Below are 26,356 nucleotides of genomic sequence, written 5' to 3'. Positions count from 1 at the left end.
GCACCGACCCTGTCTTGCCACACTCTGGGGGGCAGAGCGTGAGGGAACCCAAAACCCAAGTGGAGGCCCAGGTGAGGCCTGCGGGCCCCTCGCTGCTCCCAGCCACCCCTACAACACTGCCGCCCCCCCAGGGGGCAGACTGGACTCAGTGTAGTTAGTGCAGCCACATGCCACCTGCTGGGGCCACAGGGCTGGCACGTGGCCTCCCATCTTCACCTGCCCACACCCAGTCCCCTCCCCCAAGCTGTCTGGTGACCAGCACTGAGCACACAGGTGAGAGCCTGCCCCTCCCACCGCAGGGCACTCAGAGGACTCTGACTGCTTGGGAAAGGAGTCTCCCGGGCTGGGGGCACACGAGCCCCCGGGAGGGGAAGGAGGCTCTGTGGGGCATCTGTGGCTCGGCACGGGGTCTCTCGCAAGAATTGGGCAGGATACGAGGCCCAGGTGGACCCCAGAGCCTCCACGTCTCCTTCAGTCCTGTTCTTGGTTCTTTTCTAGCACTTCAAGGGAATTAAGAAGTGGGGGCTTCCTGATGTCCTGATGGAAAGCCTCCAGCTTTATTGTTTCTGAGTTAGTTTTTATTTCAAGAAGTCTACATTTTAAAAAAATTTATTTGGCTGCGTCAGGTCTTAGTTGCGGCATGCGGGATCCTTTTAGTTGTGGCATGCGAACTCTTAGTTGTAGCATGTGGGATCTAGCTCCCTGACTAGGGATCGAACCCAGGTCCCCTGCATTGGGAGCGCGGAGTCTTAGCCACTGCGCCACCAGGAAAGTCCCTTGAGAAGTCTACTTTTGCATGCTAATTTTTGAAGTAATTTTCCCTGTTATGAGACAAACTACATTGGTAGAAAGATTTTCACAGGCTCCCTCCTAAATGTTCCAAGTCAAAGGAGGCATGGGGTGGGGCTCTCACCTGTCATGTCTGACAGCTCTGGGCTCAGGATGGGGCTGCGGTGTATGTCATATGACGATCCTGTTGAGACGTTTCCTCCGAGTTTCACGTGACCTGGAGAAAGGGTGGGTTGAAATTGCTTTAGGGAAATCAGATTAAATCACAAATTAAGTTATTTGACAAATGGTTAGTGAGCATTTGTTAAGTACCAAGTCTTGTATTCATCCTGTGGGATACAACAGCCGAGGCTTAATATAAAAAGGACTCCCACAAATCAACAGAAATAAGTGTCAAAGCCGATCATTCACAGAAGAAGTAAAAGTACCTCCTACAAATTGGAAAACGCTCAACTTCACTCATATAGTCAAAGAAATGCGAACGTAAACAACCAAACAGTGGTCTTTTTCTTGCCTATCAGATTGGCAAAAATAAAGAACTTTAATTCTTAGTGTTGGCAAGAGAGTGAGGAAGTGGGATCCTTCACTGTGTTGGGAGCATAAACGGGCACAGATGTTTTCTAGCACAATTTGGTAACATCTCAAAAATCTTCAATGTGAGCTTCCCTGGTGGTGCAGTGGTTGAGAGTCCGCCTGCCAATGCAGGGGATGCGGGTTCGTGCCCCGATCTGGGAAGATCTCATATGCCACGGAGCGGCTGGGCCCGTGAGCCATGGCCACTGAGCCTGCGTGTCCGGAGTCTGTGCTCCACAGCGGGAGAGGCCACAACAGTGAGAGGCCCACGTATCGGAAAAAAAAAAAGAATCTGGCTGCCAATGCAGGGGACACGGGTTCGAGACCTTGTCTGGGAAGATCCCACATGCCGCGGAGCAACTGAGTCCGTCCGCCACAACTACTGAGCCAGCGCTCTAGAGCCCGCGAGTCACAACTACTGAGCCCACGAGCCACAACTACTGAAGCCTGCACGCCTAGAGCCCGTGCTCTGAAACAAGAGAAGTCACTGCAATGAGAAGCCCGTGCACCACAAGGAAGAGAGCCCCCGCTCGCCACAACTAGAGAAAACCCGCGCGCAGCAACAAAGACCCAACACAGCAAAAAATAAAATTAATTAATTAATTAAAAATTTTTTTCAATGTGCTTCACTTTTTAAAAAAATAAATTTATTTATTTTGGGGCCACCAGGGAAGCCCTGTGCTTCACTTTTGAGCAGATAAAATCCTTTCTAGGAATTTTTCCTGGTGAAAGAATTACCTGAGATGCAAAGTGCATGGACATTGCTCCTGTGAAAGGGACCGGGACCCCTGGGAGACTGCCCATGACAGAGGTGGACAGGCTCGGGGGTGCTGGCAGATGGGGCAGAATTCTGCACCCCCCATCTCTCTGCTTCCTTCCTGAACCAGAGGTGCCCCTAACGTAAGCTCCATCCTGTCAGCTAGAGAGGGTCTGGGGGAGGCGGGCTCTCTAAACCCTTCCTCAGCCAGCCTGGAGCCAGGCCCAGACCCCACCCACAGCCCCTGTCAGGCGGAGCCCCCAGCCCCGTGGGGCGTCGGCAGGTGCAGGACCCGCCCCCCAACACTGGGAGGGCCGACTGTGCTGACAACAGATGAACCACCGGGAAATAACAGGAAGCCAAGGTGTTTACCTGAAACTGCAAAGAGTTCATCGACTTAGAATTTGTGAGCAAGACCTCGGAAATACAGACAAAGGTAAGGCGCTGAGGCAACAAAGAATCAAGAAACGCATTGACCTTTCGAAACTGACGTCCTGACCTACTGGGGGGCGTGGCCAGAGGGTCAATGGGCACCCCCACCCCCCTCCATCCCTGCACCCCCCTTGCTCAGTCAGCCCCCAGGGGGCCACCCAGGGGTGCTCTGCCTGCAGTCTATGCCTGGCCCTGAGACCCGCAAGCAGAGCGAACACTGCCCTCTAAGGAGATGGCCCAAGGTGCTCAGGGCGGCCACCCCGTGGGGCCAGCGTGGCATGTGGGTCTGTGGCCCGGTCAGCTCGGGGGTGAGGGAGGGCTGAGCCTGAGGAAGGGGGGTCCAGGAGGGTCTCCAACTGTGAGGGTGGCCCACATGAGCTGCAGGGGTGCCAGCCCACCTGGGAGCTGTCCAGACGCCCCTGAGCCCCGTGAGCCTGGGAGGGACACAAAAGCCTCACCCTGGGCCCGATTCCTTTGTCAGAACTGAGATTCTGGAAAACTGGGAGGTGGTCCCTTCCCCCAGGGGCTGCGCTGCCCGGCTCTTCCCTGATGCAGATGGCAGCAGAAAGGTGACCACTGTCTCTAGAAGTCACTTCTGCAAAAGCCAAAGGAAGTGGTGCAACTGACACTGTGTGGTCCTGGGGCCCCTGCTCGCCCCCCAGCCCCATGCAGTCTGCAGAGTGGGGCACTGATTCCAGATCCGGGGCCGCGTCCCTGACTGTCAGGTGCCCACAGTCTGCCTGCACTGGCAGGGTGCAGGGGTCACATTGAGAGGATCGGGGGCCACAGAAGGCCCAGGCCGGAGCAGCCGGGCACTGGAACCGCCCCACGCCCTGGGTGCGGTCCTGCCCTGCTCATGCCCACAGGCCTGGGCACCTGCCCCCGTGCCCACCCCCGGCCTTTTGCCCAGAAGAGCTCAGCCCAGTCTTGGGCTTCGTCCTGGCCTTTCCCTGCCCAGTGGACACATGGCTTCAGGTCTCCGCCCCGGCCACCTCCCGGGGTGGCCGTGGACTGTCCCCTCCTGGTGTCCCCACCCTGCCAGCCCCAGAGTGCCCGTGGCCCCTCCCCACTAGGAGCTGGGGCTCTTGCCGGCCAGGAGCCGACAGGCCTGGGTGCCCCTTTGTCCTCTCCCGGGGTCAGGTGCCAAGAGGGACGCAGCTTCCACGCCGGCAGCCTCACCGCCCTTCCTGCCCAGCAGGCCAGCCTGGTGGGCTCAGGGTCTCCACCCCGCTCTGTGATCCAGGGGGCCTATGACAGCCACAGGCCATGGGGTGGGTGGCCCAGGTCAGCCCGAAGCCCCTATGCACCCACCCCTGGGCTCGAGCGGCCCCTGCCTCCCGCCCCCACCCCCTCTGGCCCTGGGCACCACCCTGGTGCCTGCACATCCCCGAAGGGCCCACGGAAGCCCCACAGGAAGCACTGCGTCCGGATGGATGCTCACGTGACATGCTGGCCCCCAGCGCTGGCCCCCAACGCCCTATGCTCTGCGTGTGCAGTGGGTCCCTCCCGTCATTTAAGATACACTTTCAGACGTTTCACTCTGGAGCTTTTCAAACAAACGCAAAAGCACAGGGCACGAGCCCGCGTCCAGCACGCCCACTGCCCTCACCTCCCGGTGCCCCAGTGCACGCTGTGGGACCTGGTCCCCAGCTACTGATCATTGCTGTGGGTTTGCTGGAAGTCTTTACCTTTCACCACGGCTGGGCCTGTCGGTGACCTTCAACCTCTCACTCCCACCTGCTCCCACTCAGAGCTTTGACTTTATTTCCGTCTCTGCGCAGGTTACACTTTGGGGAGGCAGCTCCTGACTTAGCAGCCCCTGAGCTCCTTGCTCTCAGGCAGCTGAACCGGGGCCCCCATCTCACCAGCACAGCAGGAGTCCCTCTCCATTTCCCCCACTTAGGTAGAGTTTCTAGAGTGTGCCTTCTAAAACGCGCCTCCATTTCCTTGATGGAGAGGGGGGTGGAGCGCCCGCACCTGTCCCACCGACGCGGGAGGCATTTCCGTCCTCTCCCTTCTGCCTGGAGGAGCCCCTAAAACATCACCTTGTCACCGTCCAGGCAGAGACGCCAGGAAGAACCCCTTCCTCAGCGCCCAGCCCCTGCCCACCGTCCTCAGCAGACACCTACAGGAGCCCCTCCAGTGCCTGGCGCTGGACACCGTCCCAAGAAGCCTGCGAGCTGCCCAGCCTCAGGACCAGGCTGGCTGCCCACCCCAGCAGAGACCCACTGTCCTTCCATCCCTCCTCTCGCCCACGTGCCTCTGGCCCCACCAGGCCCTGGAGGCCAGGGTGGCCGCGCATTATACCCACCCCGCCAGGCTCCCCACCACCTCCGAGAATCAGCGACAAGCACGCAGCCCTGGGAAGTCCCTGAGTGCCTGGCGGAGGCCCTGAGGGACCTGGCCCCCAGCGCTGGCCCCCGACGCCCTATGCCCTGCGTGTGCAGTGGGTCCCTCCTGTCATTTAGGATACACTTTCAGACGGCAAGGAGACCTTCCCAGGGGGATAAGCCGCCGGCTCCCGGCTCCCAGCCGGCCCAGCACTGCGGCGGGCGGGGGCGGGGGACTCTGCAGAGGGGAATCTCAGCAGTTCTGAAGGGGCAGCGGAGGGACCGTCCCTCCCCCCAGTCCCCCGCCCTCCCTCCGCATTTGTGGTGCCCCGGGGTCCCTCTTGCTGAAGGAGCCCAGGTTAAGACCCTCCACCAAGCCCCCACCTTTATGCCAACGAATCACTCTGCCTTCAGACCCCAACCCCGACTGCTCCCCGCACAGGGGCCCGGGACTTACTCAGGGCCCGCCCGGTGCCAGCCTCGTGCTCCCTCCCTGCAGGCGCAGTTGAGAGCTTTCAGGAAGTAGCAGGAGTGTCTCTAAAACTCCCCAAACCGCAAACAGAGCGAGACCTGGGGTTGGCCAGCCCGCCAGGGGCGGCTCCTCACTGGTGCTGAGACTGTGGCCTCATCGCTTTGCTGAGAACAGCCTCAGAGCCACTTCTCGTGGCCCTGGCAGCACCCAGACCTGCCTTCCCTCAGGACCTTCCCAGGCGGCTAGGGCCGGACGTGGGACCGGCTCGCATGAGCTGCTGGTGCCTAGTGCTCCCAGACAGCTGCGGCTGGACACCCAGGGGCAGGGACCCCCAGGGAGACGGACCCCAGCTCCGCAGGCCCAGGCCTGGCGTGGCCCCTCACAGGCTGCTGGGCACAGAGCAGGGCCGCCTGCAAGAGGCCTTGCCTTCCCAGGGACACCCATGGGGCACTGGGAGCAGAGATGCTGCCCGGCACTGCCCACTGTGGCCCCAGGACAGCACCTGTCCCCAGCGCCCGGACATCTCACATGGAGCCCGCCCTCCCCGCTCCCCGTCCTGGGGTGGGCCAGCACACCCCGTCTAGGTGGTGTCTCTGAGCCCCTAAAGCCGATCCCAGCCAGGCCAGGTGGCCTCTGAGGGTGGGTTTCTCTTGAGAGGCCGCGTGGGATCCCCCGGGGACCCAGAGTCCACGCTGGCGGTGGGGGGTCTGTGTGTCTCTCTACGGCTTGCAGGATCACAGCCTAAAGCACATGGCCAGGGTCCTCGGAAGATGCGGGGGGCTGCAGGTGACCGCCACCTTGCCTGACCACCCTGGGCTGACTCTGGGTTTTGGGGTGAGACGGAGGCACCGTGGGCCGCTCCCTGCGTCCCCACTGCAGACCTGGCTCTTCAGCCCAGGGCAGGGCTGGGCCCACCAACATTTGTGGGTGATCTGTGTCCAGCACCACAGCATGGGCGGTAGGCAGCGTTGGAACTGAGGCCACCGCGCCCCGCCTCACGTTGAGGGCCCGGGGAGCCCGGGAGGGCGGACCCCAACTCTGCACTTTCCCTCGGGACGTTTGTCTGGTGGCTGGAGGCCGGCTCCCTCTCGGTCCCCCCACCTCCACCGCACCACAGCTTCTCAGGGTGGGTGGGGACATGGAGCAGCAGAGAGCTGGGTGTGGAGCACATGCAGGTCTGAGCACAGGCTCACCTCAGCCTTCCCAGAGCACCTGCCCAGGGCAGCCCTTCCCAGGTGAGCAGTGGCAGGTAGAGCTGAGGCTCTGGGTGGGCCAGGTGGTACCCACACCCTTGGGGTCCGAGGACACAGCCCACATCCGGCCGGTGGGCCAGGCACCCTCAGGGACGGCGGGGGACAGCTGTCCTCATGGGGGCGGCCCAGGCCCTCCCCGGGACTGTTCCCTTCTGCACGCCCACCTAGGGGTCCGCGTATCCCCGGGCTGCCCGGCACCCAACTGCCACGCTTGGGCCTGAAACCCTGGCCACCGTCACCCTCCGTGCTGCGGCTGTCGGGTCAGGGGTGGCAGCCAAATCCTCCCCTTGGGGTCTTCAGGGGCGTCTGGGAAGGGAAGCCTGGGCCCCTGGGGCGGGAGTGGAGGGCTGTGAGCTGGGGGGCGGCAGCTGTGCCCACCCCACCCCCTTCCGAGCACAATTCCTGACCAGCAAAGCAGTTGTGGGGAAGGGCTTTTGGGGGGGTGAGGGGGCTGGGTGCTTTTCCTGGAGACTGAGTGTCTTTCAGGCAGGACAAAGGGGGACCCTGTAGCCCCCTCTTGACAATGTCCCGGGGGCCCCCTTGAGAAGAGGCCACTGGCTTCTGTGGTCCCACTTCCACCAGGCAGGTGTCTGTGAACCCAGAAGGGTTTCCTCCCTGATCCTGTCTGCACCCTCACTTTCATCACCTCATGACAGGGGAACATTATTCACCATTTTAAGTGGGTTGAATATTCATGGATCCAAACTCGAGAAGAGGGAAGAGGGCGGGCGGTGGCGACGCTCTCCGGGCATCTGCCGGGCACCGGGCACCTCCGGGCAACGTCTCCACTCTCCTCACTGCCCCTACAGGTTTTATAGGGGAAGGAGGGGACCACCACCCACGTCCAACAGGCACGAAGATCCCCTGAGACGGGCTTTGTGTGTATGAGTAGAATCAGGCCCCTGGCTCGGCACCCAGACCCTCCGAGTTCACCTCCAGGGCCACGTGCGCGTCCTGCCCGTCCTCTGCACCCCTCGGCCCCCGACAGCCAGCCTGGTTGTCCCCAGGTGTTTACAGAAGGGACGGCACACCTGGTTGGCATCAGGCCTCTTGGTCTCCTCACCCGGAAGCAGCGCCCCGACCCGTGACATTGCGCCCGTGACATTCGCTTTCTGAAGGGGCCTGTCTCCTAAAACATCGCACATTCTCAATTTGCTTGATTGGGTCCTCCCAGAGTCACTGGACGTGGTTCTCCATCACGGGCTCCCCGTGACTGGGAAGTGGTTCTAAAGCCCCGGCAGGTTCAGTTCGACGTTTCTGGCGCCGGGATCACGGCGACAACAAGCACTCCTTGGATGGCCGGGGACGGGTGGTGGGGTGGACGCCCTCCGGCACCCTGGCCGCCCCTCCTGGAGATTTACCCCCACTCCCCATTCCAGGGCAGCCACCTTGCTTGGTTGGCGAAGTGGTGACTTTCCCATTACGTGACGTTTCCACCTGTGTCCTCCAGCAGGTTTGGGGGGAAATGAGCTGTCCCTACCCTCTCCCCCCAACCGACAGGCAACAGTCGCCTCCTGCTGCAGCCAAGGTCTGGGACTCTCTCTCACCCTCTCCCCGAGTATCATTAAGGACTCAGGGATTTTTATTGTGGTAAATTATACATAACGTAAAATTTACCATTTTAACCACTTTTAGTGATAAGTGTACTCACGTCGTGCGACCACCACTCATCATCCCTGGGACTCTTCATCTCCCCAGACAGAAACTCCGCCCCCATTCGACACTCACTCCCCATCCCCTCCTCCAGCCCCTGCCCCCACCATCCTACTTCTGTCTCTAGGACTCTGGCTGCTCTAGGGACCTCATATGAGCGGAATCACACAGGATCTGCCCTTTTGTGACTGGTGTATTTCACTCAGCATGAGGTCCTGGAGGCCCACCCGTGTTGGAGCAGGTGTCAGAGCTTCACTCCGCATTATGGCTGAATCCTGTTCCACTGGGTGCATGGGCCACATCTGTCTATCCATCATCCGTCCATGGACGCGTGGGTTGCTTCCCCCTTTTGGCTGCTATGTGTAACGCTGCTGTGAACACGGGTGTGCAGGACCCGTGGGGTTTTGTATCTTCAGTGTGTTTCCGTCGACCACACTCAAGTTATCCCAAACTCGATGAACCACCCGCCCCGCCCCTGTGGGCGTGACACACGTCTGTCTCTTTAGCTTTTTGTTATTGTGGTAAATTTTGTCCGTCGATCACCAAACACCATGTGCCTGGAGTGAGCCCTGCTCCATCGTGTGTGTCAGTCCGTTTGTGCGACGCCGGGTCCCATTGGCTGGGATGACCGTTTTTTTTCTTCTTCCAGTGAGTCTGCCAGGCTTCCCTGACTGCTGACCTCTCCCCCCTCCCCCACTTTTGAGCCTCAGTAATGCTGAGTCACTGAATCGGGCTGGGGGAGGGGGAGGCAGGGAGCTTCCGGGGGTTTCCATGGGACTCAGTGCTCTCAGAAGAGGGCAGGAGTTCCCAGGCACCAGCCAGGGAAGGGGCTTTCAGGGCAGTTTCGGAGAGTGTCCCTGAGAGAGAAGAGGCTGGGAACGGAAAGGGGCTTTTGAGAAGCTGTCACCCCAAGAGCTTGGTGATTCTGAAACTCATTACCAGCCTGTGTTCCTCTGACCAGGGCACACTCTGAGTGTGGATCATGGGTCATGGTTTCAACAAAGTTATAGTGTGCCCTAGATCAGCCCAGGAGAGGCTACCCATCACCTCAGAAACCCCAGACAACCATGCTGAACTCAGGGGTTTCCCCTCTCTCTCTCTCTCTCCCTCTCTCTCTCCCTCTCTCTCTCTCTCCCTCCTTCCCTTCCTCCCTCCCTCCCTCCCCCTCTCTCCCTCGCGCTCTCTCTCTCTCTCTCTCTCTCCCTCCCGGGGCTGGCCCAGCAGCTTCCATGGCCTTGGGAAAACAGGTGCCTTGTCTCTTGGTCAAAAATGGCTACTTGAGCTCCAGCCTTCACATCTGCATTCCAGGTGTCAGGAAGGAAGGAACTGGAGGATGATGGGGCCACCCCCCTTTGAGGAGACATCCCAGAATCCCCACCCAATGCTTCTGGTCTTGCCTCCTCAGGAATGCAGTCCTGTGGCCACGCCCAGCTGCAGGGGCAGCTGGGAAACGTGGTCTTTGATTTCACTGTGCCCACTGACCCTGGGTGCTCTTCCTAAGCAAGAAGGGGCATTTGGGTATTGGGGGTGTGCTGCCTTGGGCACACGTGGTCACCAGCTTCCCTTCCACCTGGCAAAGGCAGGTCCCAGACTGGTGGGTGAGGCGCACACTGCCCAGGCCCAGGGATGAAACTGCCCCCAGATGAGAAAAGCGTCCAGAGGGGGGTTGACCTGGGAGGAGGACGACCCCAGAGACCAGAGAAACTGGGAGAGGGGGTTTGGGGGAGGGATGAGGAGGGGAGATGGAGGGGAGAAGGCCCCAATGTAAAGGCTGGATCAGCTCCTCTGAAGGTGGCTTTCTCCCCCCAGAAACCCCAGGAGACCCACCACCCCCAAGCCTGGAAAGCAGGACCCACATGGAGAACCAAAACCATCAACCCACGTGGCTTCTGGCCCACATGGCTCTGGCCCACCAGCATTAACAGGATTTGCTACACCCGTCTCCACTAACAGAATGGTGCTCCTCCCAGGGAAGCTAAATATGGCAAATAACCTTATTGTTCATTCCAGAATTTCTAGAAAGACCCATCAACTCTTCAGTAGAAAGCGTCAAGGGACTTCCCTGGTGGCGCAGTGATTAAGAATCTGCCTGCCAATGCTGGGGACATGGGTTCAAGTCCTGGTCCGGGAAGGTCCCACATGCCTCAGAGCAGCTAAGCCCGTGCCCCACGACTACTGAGCCTGTGCTCTAGAGCCCGTGAGCCACAACTCCTGAGCCCACATGCCACAACTACTGAAACCCACGTGCCTAGAGCCCATGCTCCGCAACAAAGAGAAGCTCACACACCACAATAAAGAGCAGCCCCCGGGGCTTCCCTGGTGGCGCAGTGGTTGAGAGTCTGCCTGCCGATGCAGGGGACACAGGTTCGGGCCCTGGATCTGGGAGGATCCCACATGCCGCGGAGCGACTAGCCCCGTGAGCCACAACTACTGAGCCTGCGCGTCTGGAGCCTGTGCTCCGCAACAAGAGAGGCCGCGATAGTGAGAGGCCCCCCGTGCACCGCGATGAGGAGTGGCCCCCACTTGCCACAACTAGAGAAAGCCCTCGCACAGAAACGAAGCGCCAACACAGCCATAAATAAATAAATAAATAAATAAATAAATAAAAAGCGCAGCCCCCGCTCACCGCAACTAGAGAAAGCCCGCGTGCAGCAACGAAGACCCAACTCAGTCAAAAATAAATTAATTAATTAATTTAAAAAAAGAAAAAAGAAAGCGTCCAGTGACACTTTGTCTCGGTGATATTTTGGGGACCCACAATCACCAGTGTCTGTTGGGGGCACCAGCGGGTTTCAGATATAGGACAGGGTCACCGTCACTCCGAATCCTGCTCGTATGACAGGGCCTCCCCCTCTGTCTGTCCCTCTAGTCCGAGGGGATGCCTGGACCAAGTTAACGCACGAAGACAGAACAGGAGAGCACGGGCGCTACAGTTAACAAGAATTAATACGGAAGGTGTGCGAGGAGCTTCTGCAGGTGGAGACGTGCAGGGGAGAGGCACCGGCATCTGCGTGGACGCGGCCCACAGACCCCCACCCATGGCGGGTCCACGAGCCCCCTGGGCGGTCCCTGGCCTCCCCAGGGAGGGAGCCTCAGCAGGCAGACGCTCGGTGGAGAGTGTCCACGGTTCTCAGCACGCCTGACCGGGGACCCTGAGCCAGCCTGGCTGGCAGGTGCTCACCCTGTCCAGGGCTACCCACCCGAGATCTCAGGAATGTGCCAGGTGAGTGAGCCTCTCTGCAAGACAGGATGTGCCCAGGGCCACACAAGGAGGCCACTCACTCCGCCAACAGTTGTTTTATTAAGCACCTACTGTGTGCCAGGCCCAAAGCAGGGGCAAGATAGTCTCCCCGCCCCAGGTAAGGGACCCCTGCCCTCCCTCAGCCCTGCTGCCCTCCCAGGAGTGTGGCCCTCGGGCCCTTGCGGTCCAGCCTCAGCGGCCTTTGGGAGCTGCTTGTTTTGCCCTACGGATCCCATGACACAGGAAGGGTCCCAAAGACCAGGGCCACTCCCAGGCCGCCCCCAGAGGGACGGCAGAACAGCTTCTGCCCAGCAGAAGTGCAGGTGTGTGCAGCCCTTCACGTGCCCTGCCCCAGGCGCTTTGGAAAGCTCGGTCCAGCGAGAGCTGAGGCAGAAGCGGAGAGGCAGCCGGGAGCAGCCCGCGTGGCAGGGTGGCGCGGCTCAGACATCGTGTCCGAGCGTCTGCCTTCTTTCTAGTCTGCCTCCCGCGGCTCAGCTGTCCAAGGTCGGCCGCAGATGGCAGGTCGGGAGTGAAAGCAGAAGTCTTCCCACTGGATCCCCTGCCTCTGAGGCCCCGAGGACCTCACTTCCTTGCAACCCATCTAGGCCCAGGACCTTGCCCGGGGTCCCCAGATGGGGCGATTTTGTCCCCAGGGGACATTGAGCCTCTCTGGAGACAGTTTTGGGTTTCACAGCTGGGGTGGAGGTCCTGCTAGCATCGGGTGGGGGAGGCTAGGCATGACGCCAGACAACCCCTGATGCCCAGGACAGCCCTCTTCCACCACAAAGAATTTTCCAGCCCCAAATGTCGGCAGTGCCTTTGGGGTAGAGAGCCCCGAAGGCCTGTGGGCGGGCTTAAAGCAGACCCCCTGTTAGGAATTGCTCTGATGCCCCCATGGGAGGAGGGTGGGCAGGGACACAGGCTGCCTGGTAGCCCTGCCAAGAGGGGCTGCCCCTGACCCACCACCAACCCAGACCCGGGAAGCCCGAAGCTGCTGCGAAGCTGACCAGGTGCCAGGAGGGCGGGGCGAGGACATGCTTCGAGGTCTGTAGCTGCACAGCAGGGTCTGAGGCGCTGTGCCCTCCCCCACCCGTCATCCGCTGCCACTGAGTAAAAAAGCAGAAGTGACCTGGGGAGGAAAACTGCCAGGGGTGGGGCTGTCGAGAGTGTGGGGTGAGGCTCTCCTCCCCACTCGCTCCCCTCTCCCCCCACCCCCCTCCCCAGGCAGACGAGGCAAAGGCAGCAACCCCACGTGGAAGACGCCCCGGCTGACGCGGGGGCCCGGGGGGGCCCAGCGCTCGGCCGGAAGCAGTCGGCGTCCTCTGCAGGGTGCTGGAGCTCCGGCCAACCTCCGTACAGCAGTTTGGGTAACACCCAGGGGGGCTGCTGGGCTGGGGTGGGGGACTAGGGCTGGTCTGGCCATCAGCTCAACCCAGCGAGCATTTACTGAGCACCTGCTGTGTGCACTGCCCCGCGGAAGGTCCTGGAAGGCAGGGATCACGGCCCTCCAGGAACCCACAGTTGGAGGAGGGGATCCCTCAAGTCAGCAGGCACCGGAAGAGGCACTGTGGCCGCCCTGGGAGTGTGACCACAATCCTGGTGGGTGGCCAGAAGCACTGCAGCAGGACCTGGGGTCTGAGGGGGCGGGCGCAGCCAAGGGCGGGAGGACACGGTGCGGGGGGAGCGGGGGAGCGCGAGGGCCAGGCGTGGGGGGAGGCCCAGGCCGGCAGCTAGTCTCCGGGGGTAACCATGTGAGGGGTGCAGCCAACCCACTGAAGGGGCTTTGCTCAGGGCTGGGGAGAGTCCAGGTGGGAGAGGGGTGTGCGTGTGCACGTGCGTGTGCGTGTGCGCGTGCGTGTGCAGCCGTCTCTTCCACTCCAATCGCATGGGCTCCTCCCACCTCAGAAAATTCAGGTCAGCGGCAGAGCTGCTCCCACTTCCTGCCGCTCACCGGAAGCTCCGCGCCCGTGACCTGTCAGTGCCCTCACCCACCTGGACGGGCCTCTTCCACCCCAGCCCTGCTGGCACCCCATCAGCTTCCTCACCACCTGCGACACCAAAGCTCGCTGGTTTACCCACACGCGAGTGAACCCGGGGCGCGCGCGTGCGGCACGTAGGCTCACATGCACTCACGCACACGCACATGCACGCTGTCGCACACGGACGTGCAGGAACCCTGGCAAGGGCCCCGGGCGACCCGGAGGAGCGGGGAGCGCTCGGAGTACCCCCCGACCCCTCCCCCAGGCCCATCTCCCTCCCTGCGCGGGTCAGGTGGCCTGGCTCCCCCGGTTAGGATGGGGTGCGGGCAGGACCCCGGGGGGGGGGCGTTAGCACCTGCAAGGTGTGGGGCAAAGCCGCCCCCAGCTGAGCTGGGACACTGACATCAGGCCTGGGCCGCAGACTTGGCTCCCGCCCGGCTTCCTTCCCCGTGCAGCCCCATCCCTCCTGCACCCGCCCCCTTGTCCCTGTGCCCTCTCCCTAGGTCCCTGCCGGCCAGGCTCGGGGGAGGTGGGGAGGCATCCATCTCTGCCCCAGGAGGGTTAATCCCCTGGGCTGTTTGGGGTCCCTGAAGCTCCATATGAATTTTAGAATGGATATTTCTGGGGGAAAAAATGCACATCATTGGGATTCGGGTGGGGTTTGCGGTGACTCTGCAGATCACTTTGTAAGAACGGTTAGCCTTCCGGTCCCTGCGCGTGGGATGTGGGCCCCTCACTTGTGTCTTTCTTCACTTCTCCCACTTCACTTCTCTGTGGCTTCCATTGTACAAGGCTTTTCTCTCCTTGGGTCAGTTCATTCCCAAGTATTTTATTATTTTTGATTCCACTGAAAATGGAACTGGTTTCTACCCCAGACCAGCCACATCAGCATCCCTAGGGAACTTGGTAGAAATGCAAATTCTTGGGACCCACGGTAGGAAAGAACGAAAAGAAAATGGAACTGGTCTCTTTACTTCCTTTCCAGTTTCTTTGCTGTTAGTGAAAAAAACACAGCTGATTTCCAGGTTCACTTTGTATCCTGCTACTAAGCTGACATCATCTATTAGTCCTAACAGGTTTGTTTGTGGAACCTTTAGGAGTTTCTACATCTCAGATCACACCACCTACCACCAGAGGTCATTTCACTTCTTCCTTTCCCCACTGGATGCCTTTTGGGGTCAGTTCCCCGGGGATGGCCCATTCTACTGGTTCTGCACAGTGCGCCCTCTTTGGCCCGTTTACATCAGTGTGCGTAGGAAGCTTGTATTTCCTACTTTATTCTGCAAAAAGGCCCCTGGCCCCACTGTGAACTTCCCGTTATCGCAGGCGGCTGTGTGCTGGCGCCCGAGGCCTTCCTGCGGCAGAAGGGACGGGGCCCTTCTAGAAGGGCAAGTGCGACCGCTACCATCAGCCTTCACGTGTCCTATCTCGCCTTCAGGTGCCACAGTGGCATCTGTGGTCCCAGGCTGAGCCCCAGAAACCCCGATCAGCGTCGGGGAGACAGTGGGCAGACTTCCGTCCCCTGCTGCGGCCATGGGCTACTGCTTTGGCCTGCGTGCCAGGCTCCCTGCCCACCCAGCCCCTCCCTGCCCGTCGGAGCCAAGTCGCCTGTCAACGACAACGTGGTCAGCAGAGGTGACCCTGGCTTTGGGTTACCGTCCTCCACCCTTTGTGTCTTCACTTCCAGCCCCAAGTGTCCACATGTGAAGACTTTTGAATACTGCTTCAATGGATTTGCTAGTCATAGGGCCATTCAATATATATATATATATATATATTTTTTTTTTTTGCAGTACGCGGGCCTCTCACTGCTGTGGCTTCTCCCGTTGCGGAGCACAGGCTCCGGACGCGCAGGCTCAACGGCCATGGCTCACGGGCCCAGCCGCACCGCGGCATGTGGGATCCTCCCGGACCAGGGCACGAACCCGTGTCCCCTGCATCGGCAGGCGGACTCTCAACCACTGCGCCACCAGGGAAGCCCTATTCAATATTTTTATTTCTTCTAGCCCATTCTATTTTTCTAACGATTTGTCCATTTTACCTGTGTTTTCAGAAATGTTGACATACGGTTGTTTACAGTACTCTCTAATTACCTCTCTTTTTAAATTGATGTGTTTGCACTTCAAAAAATTGAAATGTATATACAGTAAGATTCACTCTGCAGTGTTCGGGTCTGTAGGTTTTGACAAATGCATACGGTTGTGTATCCACCAGACGCTACAGAACAGCTCCATCACCCCAAATTCCCTTCTGCTGCCCTTGGGAGACAATCCTTCCCTGACCCCCAACCCCTAACAACCACTGATCTATCTCCCTCTCTCTCAATTTGTCTCTTCCAGAATGTCACATGAAGGGAATTGTACAGTCTTTTGGGTCTGGTGTCTTTCCCACAGAAAAGGCACTGGAGGTTCATCCCTGCTGGGCACACGGATAGCCCCTTCCTCTTATGGCATCTCGTGGATGGACCTCAGGGGTAACCTCCTCACCAGCTGGAGGACACCTGGTTTGTTTCCAGTTTGGGGTGATCACAAATAAAGCTGCTTTAAAGATTCATGCATAGGCTTTTGTGTGAACATAAGTTTTCATTTCTCTTGAGGAAATACTGGGAGTAGAAATCCTGGGTCACCAGATGGTGAGAAGTGACCGCGCTCTTCCACGGGGCTGCACCACTTTGCATTCTCACCTGTGATATGTAAGAAATTTTTGCTTCACAATTTCGTCAGCATGTGGTGTTGCCATTTTAGTCATGTCACTAGTTTCCACCATTCTCATGGGTATGTGGTGGCATTGCACTGTGATTTTAATTTGCATTCCCCTAATGACAAAGGACGGGGAGCATCTTTTCATGTACTTATTTACCATCATCCGTGCTGTGTTCAGATCTTTGGCGCTTTTTTTGGGTGGGAGGGGGCTGCATTGGGTCTCCATTGCTGCGCGTGGGCTTTCTCTAGTTGCGGCAAGCGGAGCTACTCTTCATTGTGGTGCGCCGGCTTCTCATTGCGGCGGTTTCTCTTGTTGTAGAGCACGGGCTCTAGGCTCGCGGGCTTCAGTAGTTGTGGCACGTGGGCTCAGTAGTCGTGGTTCGCAGGCTCAAGAGTGCAGGCTCAGCAGTTGCAGCGCACGGGCTTAGTTGCTCCACGGCATGTGGGATCTTCCCGGACCAGGGCTCGAACCCGTGTCCCCTGCATTGGCAGGCGGATCCTCAACCACTGCGCCACCAGGGAAGTCCCTGGTCCATTTTTAAATCGGGTTACTTGTTCCTTTACTGTTGAGTTCTGGAAGTTCTTTATATATTCTGAATACAAGTCCTTTATCTGATACACCGTTTGCAACCATTTTCCAGCAGTCTGTGGCTTCTCATTTCCTTTTAAATCTAAAATTGTATCTTCTTTTTGATTCACTTTGTTTGTGTTTTTCCTTTCCTTTTTTTGTGTGTTTATTTTTCTCAGAAGTTGGTCTGTTTCATTGGTTGATTCTTTTCAAAGAACTCACTTCGTCTCCACGGACCTTCTCCATCACACCTTTGCTTCCTGTTTCATCCATTCCCAAGCTTATTTTTACCTGTTTTCAAACTTTCTTTGGGCTTCTTCTGTCCCGCCCCGCAAAATCTTCTTTTCTTCCCCCAACATCTTCTTTTGATTTACAAAATTCAGGGATACCTTGCATTCAGTGTAAAATCTTCCCTCCTGCCCCTTTGCTCCCCCCACCCCATGCCTCCTGAACTTCCTAAGACGGGGATGCGGCTCACAGACCCTGCGGCTTCCTTCTTTTCCACACATGCAGCTGGATACGTAGTGTTTTTTATTCTCATTCAGTGCTAGGTATTTAAAATTTTCTATTATGATCTCTTCTTTAGCTCACGAGTTTTTAGCAGTGTATGTGTGTTACAGTGCTTGTCTATAAACATATCCCCTGCATTGTATTATATTTTCAAACACATGGCACAGTTAAAAGAATTGTACAGGGAAACGCCACATACCCACCACCTACGTTCTACAGTGCACAACTCACTGTCTCTTTCATTCATCTCTCCTTCCATCCATCCTCCCATCCACCCCTCTGTTCCTCCCTCCTTCCTCCATCCATCCATCCATCCATCTGCCCACCTCTCTGTCCATCCACTGTGCCCCCTCCCTTTTCCCTATAAGATCCACTTTCTTATCTTGAGAGCCTGACTACAACTGGGGGGTGTTGCTTCCACACCCTGTGCCCTGGTAAATGGGAAACCAAGGACAAAGACCTGATGGCTGGATCCTTGGGGCTGCTGCCTGCCCACCACCCACCCAAGGGCCTACTGCGGGCTCAGGACAGGGATCTCAGACATTCCAGGGGCTCAGAGGTTGCCTCCTAGGAGCCCGGCAAAGGCTGAACCTTTCTCTGGACTGTGCAGGGTGTGGACAACCCTGGCCTTCGGGGTTAATCCTGTACTGCACAGGCTCTGATAAGGGTCCTCTGAGGGTGACAGTGAAGCCAAGTCTTGCAGCGTGAGTTCAGGGAGGGGCTCAGGAAAGGCTGAACCCTCGGCGACTGGGACACGGGGTGGGAGTGAGGTGGGCAGGGGAGGGGCAGGTGAGCAGGCCCTGTGCATTGCAGGGAGTGATGGCCGGGCTCGGGCAATGCCACGGCTAGAAGTGGGCTATCCAGCCTACTTGCTCCTCCCTCCGTGGGGCTGGACCCTGGGAAGGCAGGTGTCTGGGGAGGGGTCCCAGGGCTGGAGGTTGGCAGCGCCCACCAGAGGGAGAAGCCTGCTTTGAATGCAGGGCTGGTTCCTGCAGCTGAGCTTTGGTACAGGGTTGGGGGCACTGCTCTAGGCTGGGCTCCCCCCACCTCCTCCCCCGCTGTTCCCCAGAGTGGCCAGGCCCTGGTGACAGATGTGCCCTCCCAGCTGTCCAGCCCCCGGCCCAGGCCCCCATGGCCCCCAGGCTCAGGGCAGGGTCCTCTGGTCCCAGATGACCTCTCCTGGCTCAGCCACTTCCCCAGCTGAGCCTGGGGCCCACCTTCCCCTCCTCCAGCTGGGCCAGCTGTCAGCCCTCTCCGCCCTCCAGAGGCCCAGCTTCCCCACAGCCTGTTTCTCTTCGGGACAAGGTGGACCAGCAGCCAGGGAATTCTCTTCTCTCCCTGCCCCCCCCTCCATTTTCATAGGGGAGACAAAGGCATAGCCTAGGCCAGGTGCTTAAGGTCACCTCACAGAGGCACAGCTGGGGACCCCATGTTTCATCCACCTAATGCCCCAAATAGCCGCCTCCCTGTTCCCCTCTCGCACAGAAACTCCAAAATGAGGCGAGGAGTCCGCATCTCGGGAAGCCGCGGGCCGGCCTGGGGAACCGTATCTGCTCCGCTCCGCCGGCTCCATCGCGCCGCCTGGTGGCCACGGCCGGCGCTGCGCCCTCCGCGCCTCGCTCCCGAGCTGCCGCTCGGCCGCCGGCGGGCGCGGGCGCCTCCCTCGCCTCGCGGCCCAGAGCCCCTGTCCGGGAGGCGTCGGTGAGGGCAGAGGAAGGCGGAGGTGAGTTCCAAGACCACCGACTCAGCCAGTGCTCAGGGCTTGCTCCTCCCCCCAGTGCCGCCAGTGTTCCCATCAGCAACCCAGGGGGTACCCCTCAGCCCCCCGGGCACAGGGACACAAAACCCCAGCCCCGCCAGATGCGCTGCAGACCTGGACCCTTCGTTTCCCCCGCAGCGAAACGGGAGTGCGGCGCCCAGGGGCACGGGGAGGGGCGGGGCATCCACCGGCGGGAGTTGAGGGTTCCGGGTTCTCAGCCGTCCCGCAGCCCCTCCCCCATGGGGGATCCCGAGATTCCCTTCTCCCTCCCCTCCTCCCCTCGCCACGTCTAGACCCTGAGCCTCCTCGTTTCTCCCCCGGCCCCCGGCCCCTGAGCTTCCTTGCCCCCTCTACCCCGGCCCCCGCCCGGACCCTCCCAGCCCTTACCCCCAACTCTCTGCCCCTTTCACCCCCGACCCCTCCACCCCTACCCCCTTCCATCCCCTCCCCCGACCTAGAGCCGCCGCTGCCCCCTCCGATCCCCGGCTCGCCCCGGGCCCGCCGGCGGGGCAGCCAGGCTGCGGCGCGCACCCACCCTCGCCCGGCGGCGGGCCTGAGCGCGCCGGGACCTGTTGAGGCCGCCGGCAAAGCAGCGCCGGGGCGGGCCTGGGGCGAGCGAGGAGATTTCGGTTTTGGCGGCCCGGAGGGGGCTCCAGGCAACCCCCGAGGGAGCCAGGGCGCGGGCCTGGGGCGAGCGAGGAGATTTCGGTTTTGGCGGCCCGGAGGGGGCTCCAGGCAACCCCCGAGGGAGCCAGGGCGGACAGAGGCGCGGGGCAAGCGGGCGTCCTGGGTCCCCGCACGAACGCGCGCCGGGGAGGACCGCGACCGGGTTCCCAGGCAGGACCCCATCCCGGGCACAGACGGGGTTCCCCGTGGTGTCTTTTATTTGCACAATACTCTGCGAGGTAGGTACTGCTATGGTTCCCATATTCCAGATGCGAAAATCGAGGCACAACTAGGATTCGCACCCAAGATCCAGACGCCGCCCCCAACTCACGTAGAGGTTTGCACAGAAACAGTTGGTGGGTCATGACCTGGGGGATCGTCACCGAGCCCCAGGGTCTCACCTGTCTGTCGGGCAGGACCCGCCCCCCACAAGGTGGTGAGAATTCCCGACGCACGTGCCGGAACCCAGGGCCAGGGGCGTCCACTTCCGCAGAGTTATCCTGTGCCAGCCCTCCCCGGGGGAGCGGCGACCCATCGGGGCGCGGAAACTGGGAGGCGGCGGAGGGGAGACCGGCTCCTGCCAGGGCCGCTCTGGGGGTTCAGGGCTGGGCCCCCGATCCCGCCCTAGGCCCGGGGGCCTCCCCCGCCCCCTCGGGAATCCAGCTCTCCGCGGGGGCCGAGGGGGCCGAGGAGGTGGCAAAGCCGAGCGCGCTGACACACGCGCCTGGAATTCCCAGGGGGGCCGCCGGCCTCGGCGACCCCTCCGAACTGGGCCGGCCCCAGCCCTTGGGGGCAAGAGGAGGCCGGCTCCCCGACGGGGCGGGGCGCGCACCGAGCTCCTCCTCCCCTCAGGGCCGCCGGGCGCGGTGCCTTCAGGTGCTGCAGCCCTGCCGCCCTGCGCGTCGCCGCCCGCACCTCACAGCCAGCGCGTCACTGGTGCGCATCCCAGCTGCCTCGGTTGCCCGCTCTGTGCCAGGGGCGTTCCTTCCATCACTGGAGGGTTCACCAGGGTCTGGGAGTTGATACATGAACGGTGTCTGGAACGGTGTCTGGTGAACCCCCAGTGAGGGGGGCTTGTTACAGCTGCCGTGGAGGAGAGACGGGCCTCAGGACCCAACGACGAGCCCCGTCCCCACCCCTTCGGGTCGGCTCACACGTGCGTGTGTGGGGATGGGTCATACAAGGGTGTGTGCCCTGTGCTCCTTTGTGTGTGACGGTGTGGGCCTGTGAGTGCGTGCTGGTGTGAATGTATGCTCACGCGAGCGTGCCTGTGTGTCCATGTGCCCAGAGGAGTGTGAGTGTGTACACACGCACATGTTGGCCACTTCCATGGGGAGTTGTGCAATGCAGTGGGGGGTCACGGGTGCCACACACACACACACACACACCCTGTCAGCCCTCACCAAGGAGCACTTTGCCATCTGGGGGTCCAGGTGTGTGTGGCGGGCCCAGCTCCTGGGGAGGGCAGACCTGTGCCCCGGCCACAGATATTCAGCCCAGCTCATCCTCCAGGCCAAGGGATCCCCTGGGCTCAGGTGACAACAGAGCCCAGGAAGGGGAGCCAGCGCAGGAAGACCCCACTCCTGACGCACTGGCCACGGGCACCAAGGATGGGGGGCACTCACCGAAGGCCAGGACTGGCCGGTCCCAGGGGGGAGGGTCCTCTGGGCAGAAATGCTGGGGAGCTGGTAGCCTGCAGGGGGGCTGTCATCAGAACCAGAAGAACTATGGTGCATGGAGCCCCCTCCCTGGAGGATGCTCGGAGTGCCCTTGAGGTGAGGGGGAGAGCTGAGGGCCTCTCCCCACCCAGGGCCGGACCAGTGTCTGTCCTGCCCCGCACCCACCGGTAGTGGAAGGAGCAAGGATCACAGGCTACAAGCCAAGACTTGTGTTTTTGCCCTGTGCCCAGAGGCCAGGCAGGTGTCCCTGAACCCCAGCCCAGCCCTTTACCCAAAGGCCAGCGCGGCCCCATGGACTGGCCCGGCCCCTCTTCGGCCTATGAGCCCTGCCCTTCAAGCCTCCTCTCTGTGCTCCCCCCCGTGGTTTTGGGGGCCGGTGGATGACCCTGGGTTCCGTCCACCCCCAGCCTCGTCCCTCCTGCCCCGACCATCAGTCTGCTGGCTCTGACCAGACAGGCAGCATGGTGCCTGTGGCTGGACCCCAGGCGGGGGCGGGGAGGCAAGGGGGGAGCCCGGGTGGACAGGGAGCCCCACCATCTATTCACTCACCAAGGTCCCGTTCAACAAGCACTGTGGGCCTCCCAGGCCAGCGCGCTGGTAGCTGCTCAGGGACAAGTTAGGGTCAGGGTGGGCCTCTGAGGGTGGAGGAGCGGGAAAGGTCCCCCGAGGTGACATGCACTCGGGTCTGAAAGGGAGTGGGCGTTGCAATATCCGGAAGACCTCGGGAGACTGGCCAGCACTTCCCCCAGCCTGGACTGGCAGAGGCCTCAGACTGACCACACCCCACAGCTGAGTACCCCCAGGGCATCTGCACCCCGCATAGCTGGGGCTGCCCTCCTCTCATGTGCAGACCCAGCCCTAGTCCCTGCTTCCCCTGCGGTCATCCTCCAGGGGACAGTGTGCCTCAGCCCTAATGGCCTTCAGCTACCCACAGGATCCACTCCAAACTCCTGACCGGTTGTTTGCAGCCTCCCCTGCACGGACCAGCCCCCAGGGACGCTGCTCCGGCCCAGCAGCCCCACTGCCTGTGGCCCCCACAGCGCTGTCCCCAGGGCCTGCCCACTCCCCTGCCCCTCTCCCCCTCCCCTCTTCAGGTCCTTCCTCACCCACCTGGCAAAGGCTCTTCCCTCACCCAAGGGCAGAGGGCAGGTGGCTTCATGCCACAGTGGCCACCAGGGGGCGCCATGTTTTGGATGTGGAGTTGGGGTGCATCAGAGCCTCTTACCTGGGAGCTGGGAGTGGGGACTGGGGGCAGAAGAGACTGACTGTTGGCTGTCGCCTTCTGGGCTTCTGGAGGGCTCTGCCAGGTGGTTACTGTGAGCCCACTCCCCAGATGAGGAAACTGAGGCCGGAGACGGGGATGCCACCCAGCCTGGCTCTTGGGAGAGTAAGGTTCGGGTCTCTAAGGGTTCTCCAAGTCCACCTTGTATCTGCTGTGTTGCCTCCACCTTGCTGTGTGACTTTGGGAAAGTCACCTGACCTCTCTGGGGCTCAGTTTCTCCAGCTGTAAAGTGGGGGTGGGAAGGCATTGCCTTGGCTGGGCAGGGCCAACTACTAGTCAGAGCACTGGGCTATGGCCTCCAGCCTGTGCCTGGCTGGTCTCCATCCCCCTCTTCTGGAGCAGGGCTCCGCCCCCCACTCCCCCAGCACGGGTGCCTCTGAAGGCTGCCACCTCAGCAGGCCAGGCCTTGTGCCCATGGGGGGCGGTCTGCAGGGCAGTTCAGCTCGGCTCCAGCCAGCAGGGAACAGACTCTTCCAGGGTGCTTCTGGGGCTGCAACCAGGACAGGTGAGGCCAGCTTTCTGCCAGCAAGCAAGTCACCGCAGGCTGAGTGCGTACGTGTGTGAGCACATCTGAGTGTGCCAGGATCCTGTCCCTCAGCGTGACCCCTACCAGGGCGGCCCACCAATACCCTCTGCCTTCCGAGGCCCCTGTTTGCCCAGACGGGGCAGGCTCTGCGCCTCCCCTGGGTGGTGAGAGTGACCCTGCCGTGAGCAGAAGAGACCCAGGCCCCACCCACTGCCTTGCACCCTGGACCCCACTTTGGCCCAGCAGAGGCCCTGACCCCAGGCCGGCAGAGGGTGCCGCCTGCCCAGGTGCTGGCAGCGGCAGGGTTCCCACACTCCCTGGTGCCAGCCTTGGCACTCCAGCCCTGCCCCACCCTTGCCTTGTGGCGACCAGGGCACCCGGAATGTGGCTGTGGATTCCGTCCCCCGGGGCCACAAATTCCTTTCTCAGTGGGCGAGGGTGGAAGACGGCTTTCCACCCTTTGATCCTTGCCAATTCCAGGGAGCTGGGCACGCCCAGGCCTTGCCAGCCAGGCCACAGGGGAGGCTGGGAGCGGGGCAGGGGGCAGGTCTCAAGCCCCTGCTCCCCCAGGCTCTGAACCCCAGCTCCCAGGGCCCAGCCCTGCTCCCCGGACGCCCCAGGGAATGCCTGCCCGCCGGGAGGTGGCCCCTGCCTCTCACCTGGGGGCCCAGATCTGCTCCCCACCTTCAGCCTGTGAATCTCCAACACCAGCCCTGCCCCTCCCCCAACCCACCCTGGGGTGTCCGGAGGCCCACTCCCCCCTGCCAGCTGGGCCTTGCCCTGCTCACCTGCACCCTCACGCCCCTGCCACAGCTGACCCATTCTGAGACCCCGGGACGCCCTGGCCTCACCCTTGACCACAGTGGAGCCCGTGCTGATCCTGGGCTCGTCACCCCCAAATGTGCTTGCTTCCTGCCCTTGCCCCACATCCTCTCGGAGCCCCTGACAGTTGCTACTCACTCAGTACAGTGGGTCACCTACCCCATGTTCCAGCGCCACTGAGCACCCTCGGAGCCTCAGTTGGGGGACAGAATCTCAAAACCCCAAGCGGGAGGGCTGGCGGAGGGGTCTCATCGGGAGCTCAGGAGAGGCGCCTCGGCCCTGCCTGTCAGCCAGCTGTCCCTGGGTTTCCGCACCTGCAGATGTTAATTACCGTAATGAGCACCCCTCCCAGAGGCCAGTGGGCCTTGGAGCTGGCCTGGGACCTGCTCCTTCAGCCTCAGCCACGTGCCCCCAGCCAAGGAGAAGGGAATCAAGGAGGGCTCCACCGAGGAAGGGGAGGGGCCGGCCTCAGAGCCACGCCGCAGGGCTCGCAGGGCTCGCAGGGAACCTTCGGGGTCAGTCACTCTCCTGCCCATCTGGTGTGTGCACACCCTCTCCATCCGGTCAGGCCTTGCCCCCGACCCCTACCCAGCCACGGGACTGCCAGAGACTTGGGGTGTCCTTTCCCAACCGGGTGCCGCCCTCTGGGGACACGGCGAGGACGAGGCCAGGCCCTCAGGGTCTGCACGCAGGGGCTGAGGAGGAGGCATTCTGCGACCGGAGCAGCCAGGGACGCTTCCTGGAGGAGGGGGCACGGCGAGGCCCCTTAGGCGCAGGAAGGCATTCTTGAGCAAAACCGAGGTGGAAAGATGGAGCGCGGCGGGGCCCACGGAGAGGCGGGGCCCACGGAGAGGCGGGGCCACGGAGAGGCGGGGCCTTCCACGCGGCCGCGCACCTCATCCCCACGCAGCGGCCGGGCCGGCTGGGCCTGCAGATTCCTGCGCCACCGTCGGGCACTTGGCCGGCGCGGGGGAGGGGAGGGAGGACGGGACTCCGATCCCCTCACACCTGCCCGGGCCCGGGGACGGCACGGCCCCCTGGCCAGACGGGGCGGCTCGGGGCGCCGGGCGGCGGCGGCACAACGCGGCGTCCCCTACCGTGTTGCGGCGGGCCCGGCACACGGCCGCGCTCCAGCGCCCGCCCGCGGCCCGCGGCCCGGCCCCGCGCGCATTCCTGGCGAGGCCAGGCGCCGCCGGCGGGAGGGCGGAAGGCACCCCCGGGAAGAGGTGAGTTCCTTCTCCGACAGCGGGGACCCGAGGCCGTGTCCACCTCAGTCCTGGGCCCCGGCCACGCTGGGGGTGGTGACGGGCCCAGGGATGGTCCCCAGAGGGGTGGAGTGACGGCGCCAGGTGGCAGCCGGTGGGGACGGGCGCTGCTGAGCCCGGGGAGCCTGTCTCGACGCTTCCCAGCCGGCGGGGGTCGGGCAAGGAGCGAGGCGAGAGCGGAGGCCGAAATGCGGGCGGCCTGTGTGGTCGCGCAGGGAGTGGCCGGGGTGGGAGGTCCGAGCAGGAGCTGGGAGGCTTGATGCAGCTGGTGTTCATCCCTTCAGCCGTGCCTCCACGCCTCCGTTCGCTCACTCAACACGCACCTGCTGGGCGCCAGCGTCCTGCTGTGAGCTGGGCCAAAACATCCGCCACGACCAGGGAGGATGCGCACCCTCTCTGCCTTCAAGGGAGGGGGAATCTCCACGAGGTCTGCAGGGGCCGCCAATAGCCGGGTGCGGAGTGCGGGAGGGCGTTCTGGGGCCCTGCCGGAAGGGGGGCCCACCAGGAAGGGCTGGGCCCTGGGGACCAGCTGGAGGGCCGGCTGGGCTGCAAGGCTGCTTCCCCCAAGCGCCCAGGTCCTTTCTCATTCCCATGTGCTCAGCTCACCTGCAATGACCACCGCTCCCCCAGGCCCAGGTTGGGCATTGGACGCGTCCGCAGGCCCCAGAGGGAGGGGATAACAGAGGAGGGGTCGGGGGAGAGCATGTGGTGGCACAGGGGAGAGAGAGGCCAGACGTGCGGAGAGGGCAGGAGGGTCGGGGTGAGTCCTGAGGTACAGGAAGGGGCCCCAAGGAGTGAAGGTCGACCTTTGAGAAATGCCTGATGTGGTGCACAGGGCAAAGGTTGAATGCCAGCTCGCAGGTGAGGCTGGATGGAGAAGCCTGGGCTGCAGCACAGTCGTGAGGGCAGTAGGGGCCATGGGAGGTGCTTGAGCAGGGCAGTGATATGGTCAGATGCGAGTTTTGGGAAGATCACCCCAACAGACACCGTGAACGCACGCTGCACGGGGTTGTAGAATAATCCGTGTTTCAGGCTGGACCCATGTTTATTGAAGAAATCCCCTAATATTGGATATTAATTAAGATGGTTTCCAGATTT

At 61.6% G+C, this 26,356-nt stretch overlaps 1 protein-coding gene across 1 annotated transcript; it reads left to right on the top strand.

The window, feature by feature from the left end:
* The first annotated feature begins 8,071 nt into the window (after positions 1–8,071).
* On the top strand, positions 8,072–24,783 carry LOC132489427 (collagen alpha-2(I) chain-like). The gene is made up of 11 exons (XM_060098360.1): positions 8,072–8,134; positions 11,342–11,482; positions 12,475–12,544; positions 12,725–12,867; positions 13,517–13,613; positions 14,806–15,104; positions 18,745–18,982; positions 19,157–19,228; positions 19,312–19,923; positions 20,313–20,653; positions 24,562–24,783. The coding sequence occupies exons 1-11, from the start codon at positions 8,072–8,074 to the stop codon at positions 24,781–24,783; spliced, it is 2,298 nt and encodes a 765-aa protein (XP_059954343.1).
* The last annotated feature ends 1,573 nt before the right edge of the window (positions 24,784–26,356 follow it).

This window comes from Mesoplodon densirostris, chromosome 4, assembly GCF_025265405.1.
Source record: "Mesoplodon densirostris isolate mMesDen1 chromosome 4, mMesDen1 primary haplotype, whole genome shotgun sequence".
Lineage (NCBI taxonomy): Eukaryota > Metazoa > Chordata > Mammalia > Artiodactyla > Ziphiidae > Mesoplodon > Mesoplodon densirostris.
This window is presented reverse-complemented; position numbering and strand designations above follow the sequence as displayed.

Excerpts from the sequence above, each read along its gene's own strand:
- LOC132489427 (XM_060098360.1), top strand. The coding sequence starts at position 8,072 with ATGAGCTGTCCCTACCCTCTCCCCCCAACCGACAGGCAACAGTCGCCT. Across the intron at positions 12,868-13,516 it reads ACCTCCGTACAGCAGTTTGG|CCCTGCTGGCACCCCATCAG; the intron begins GTAACACCCAGG and ends CTTCCACCCCAG. Across the intron at positions 15,105-18,744 it reads CGCCTGTCAACGACAACGTG|AAACTCCAAAATGAGGCGAG; the intron begins GTCAGCAGAGGT and ends CCTCTCGCACAG.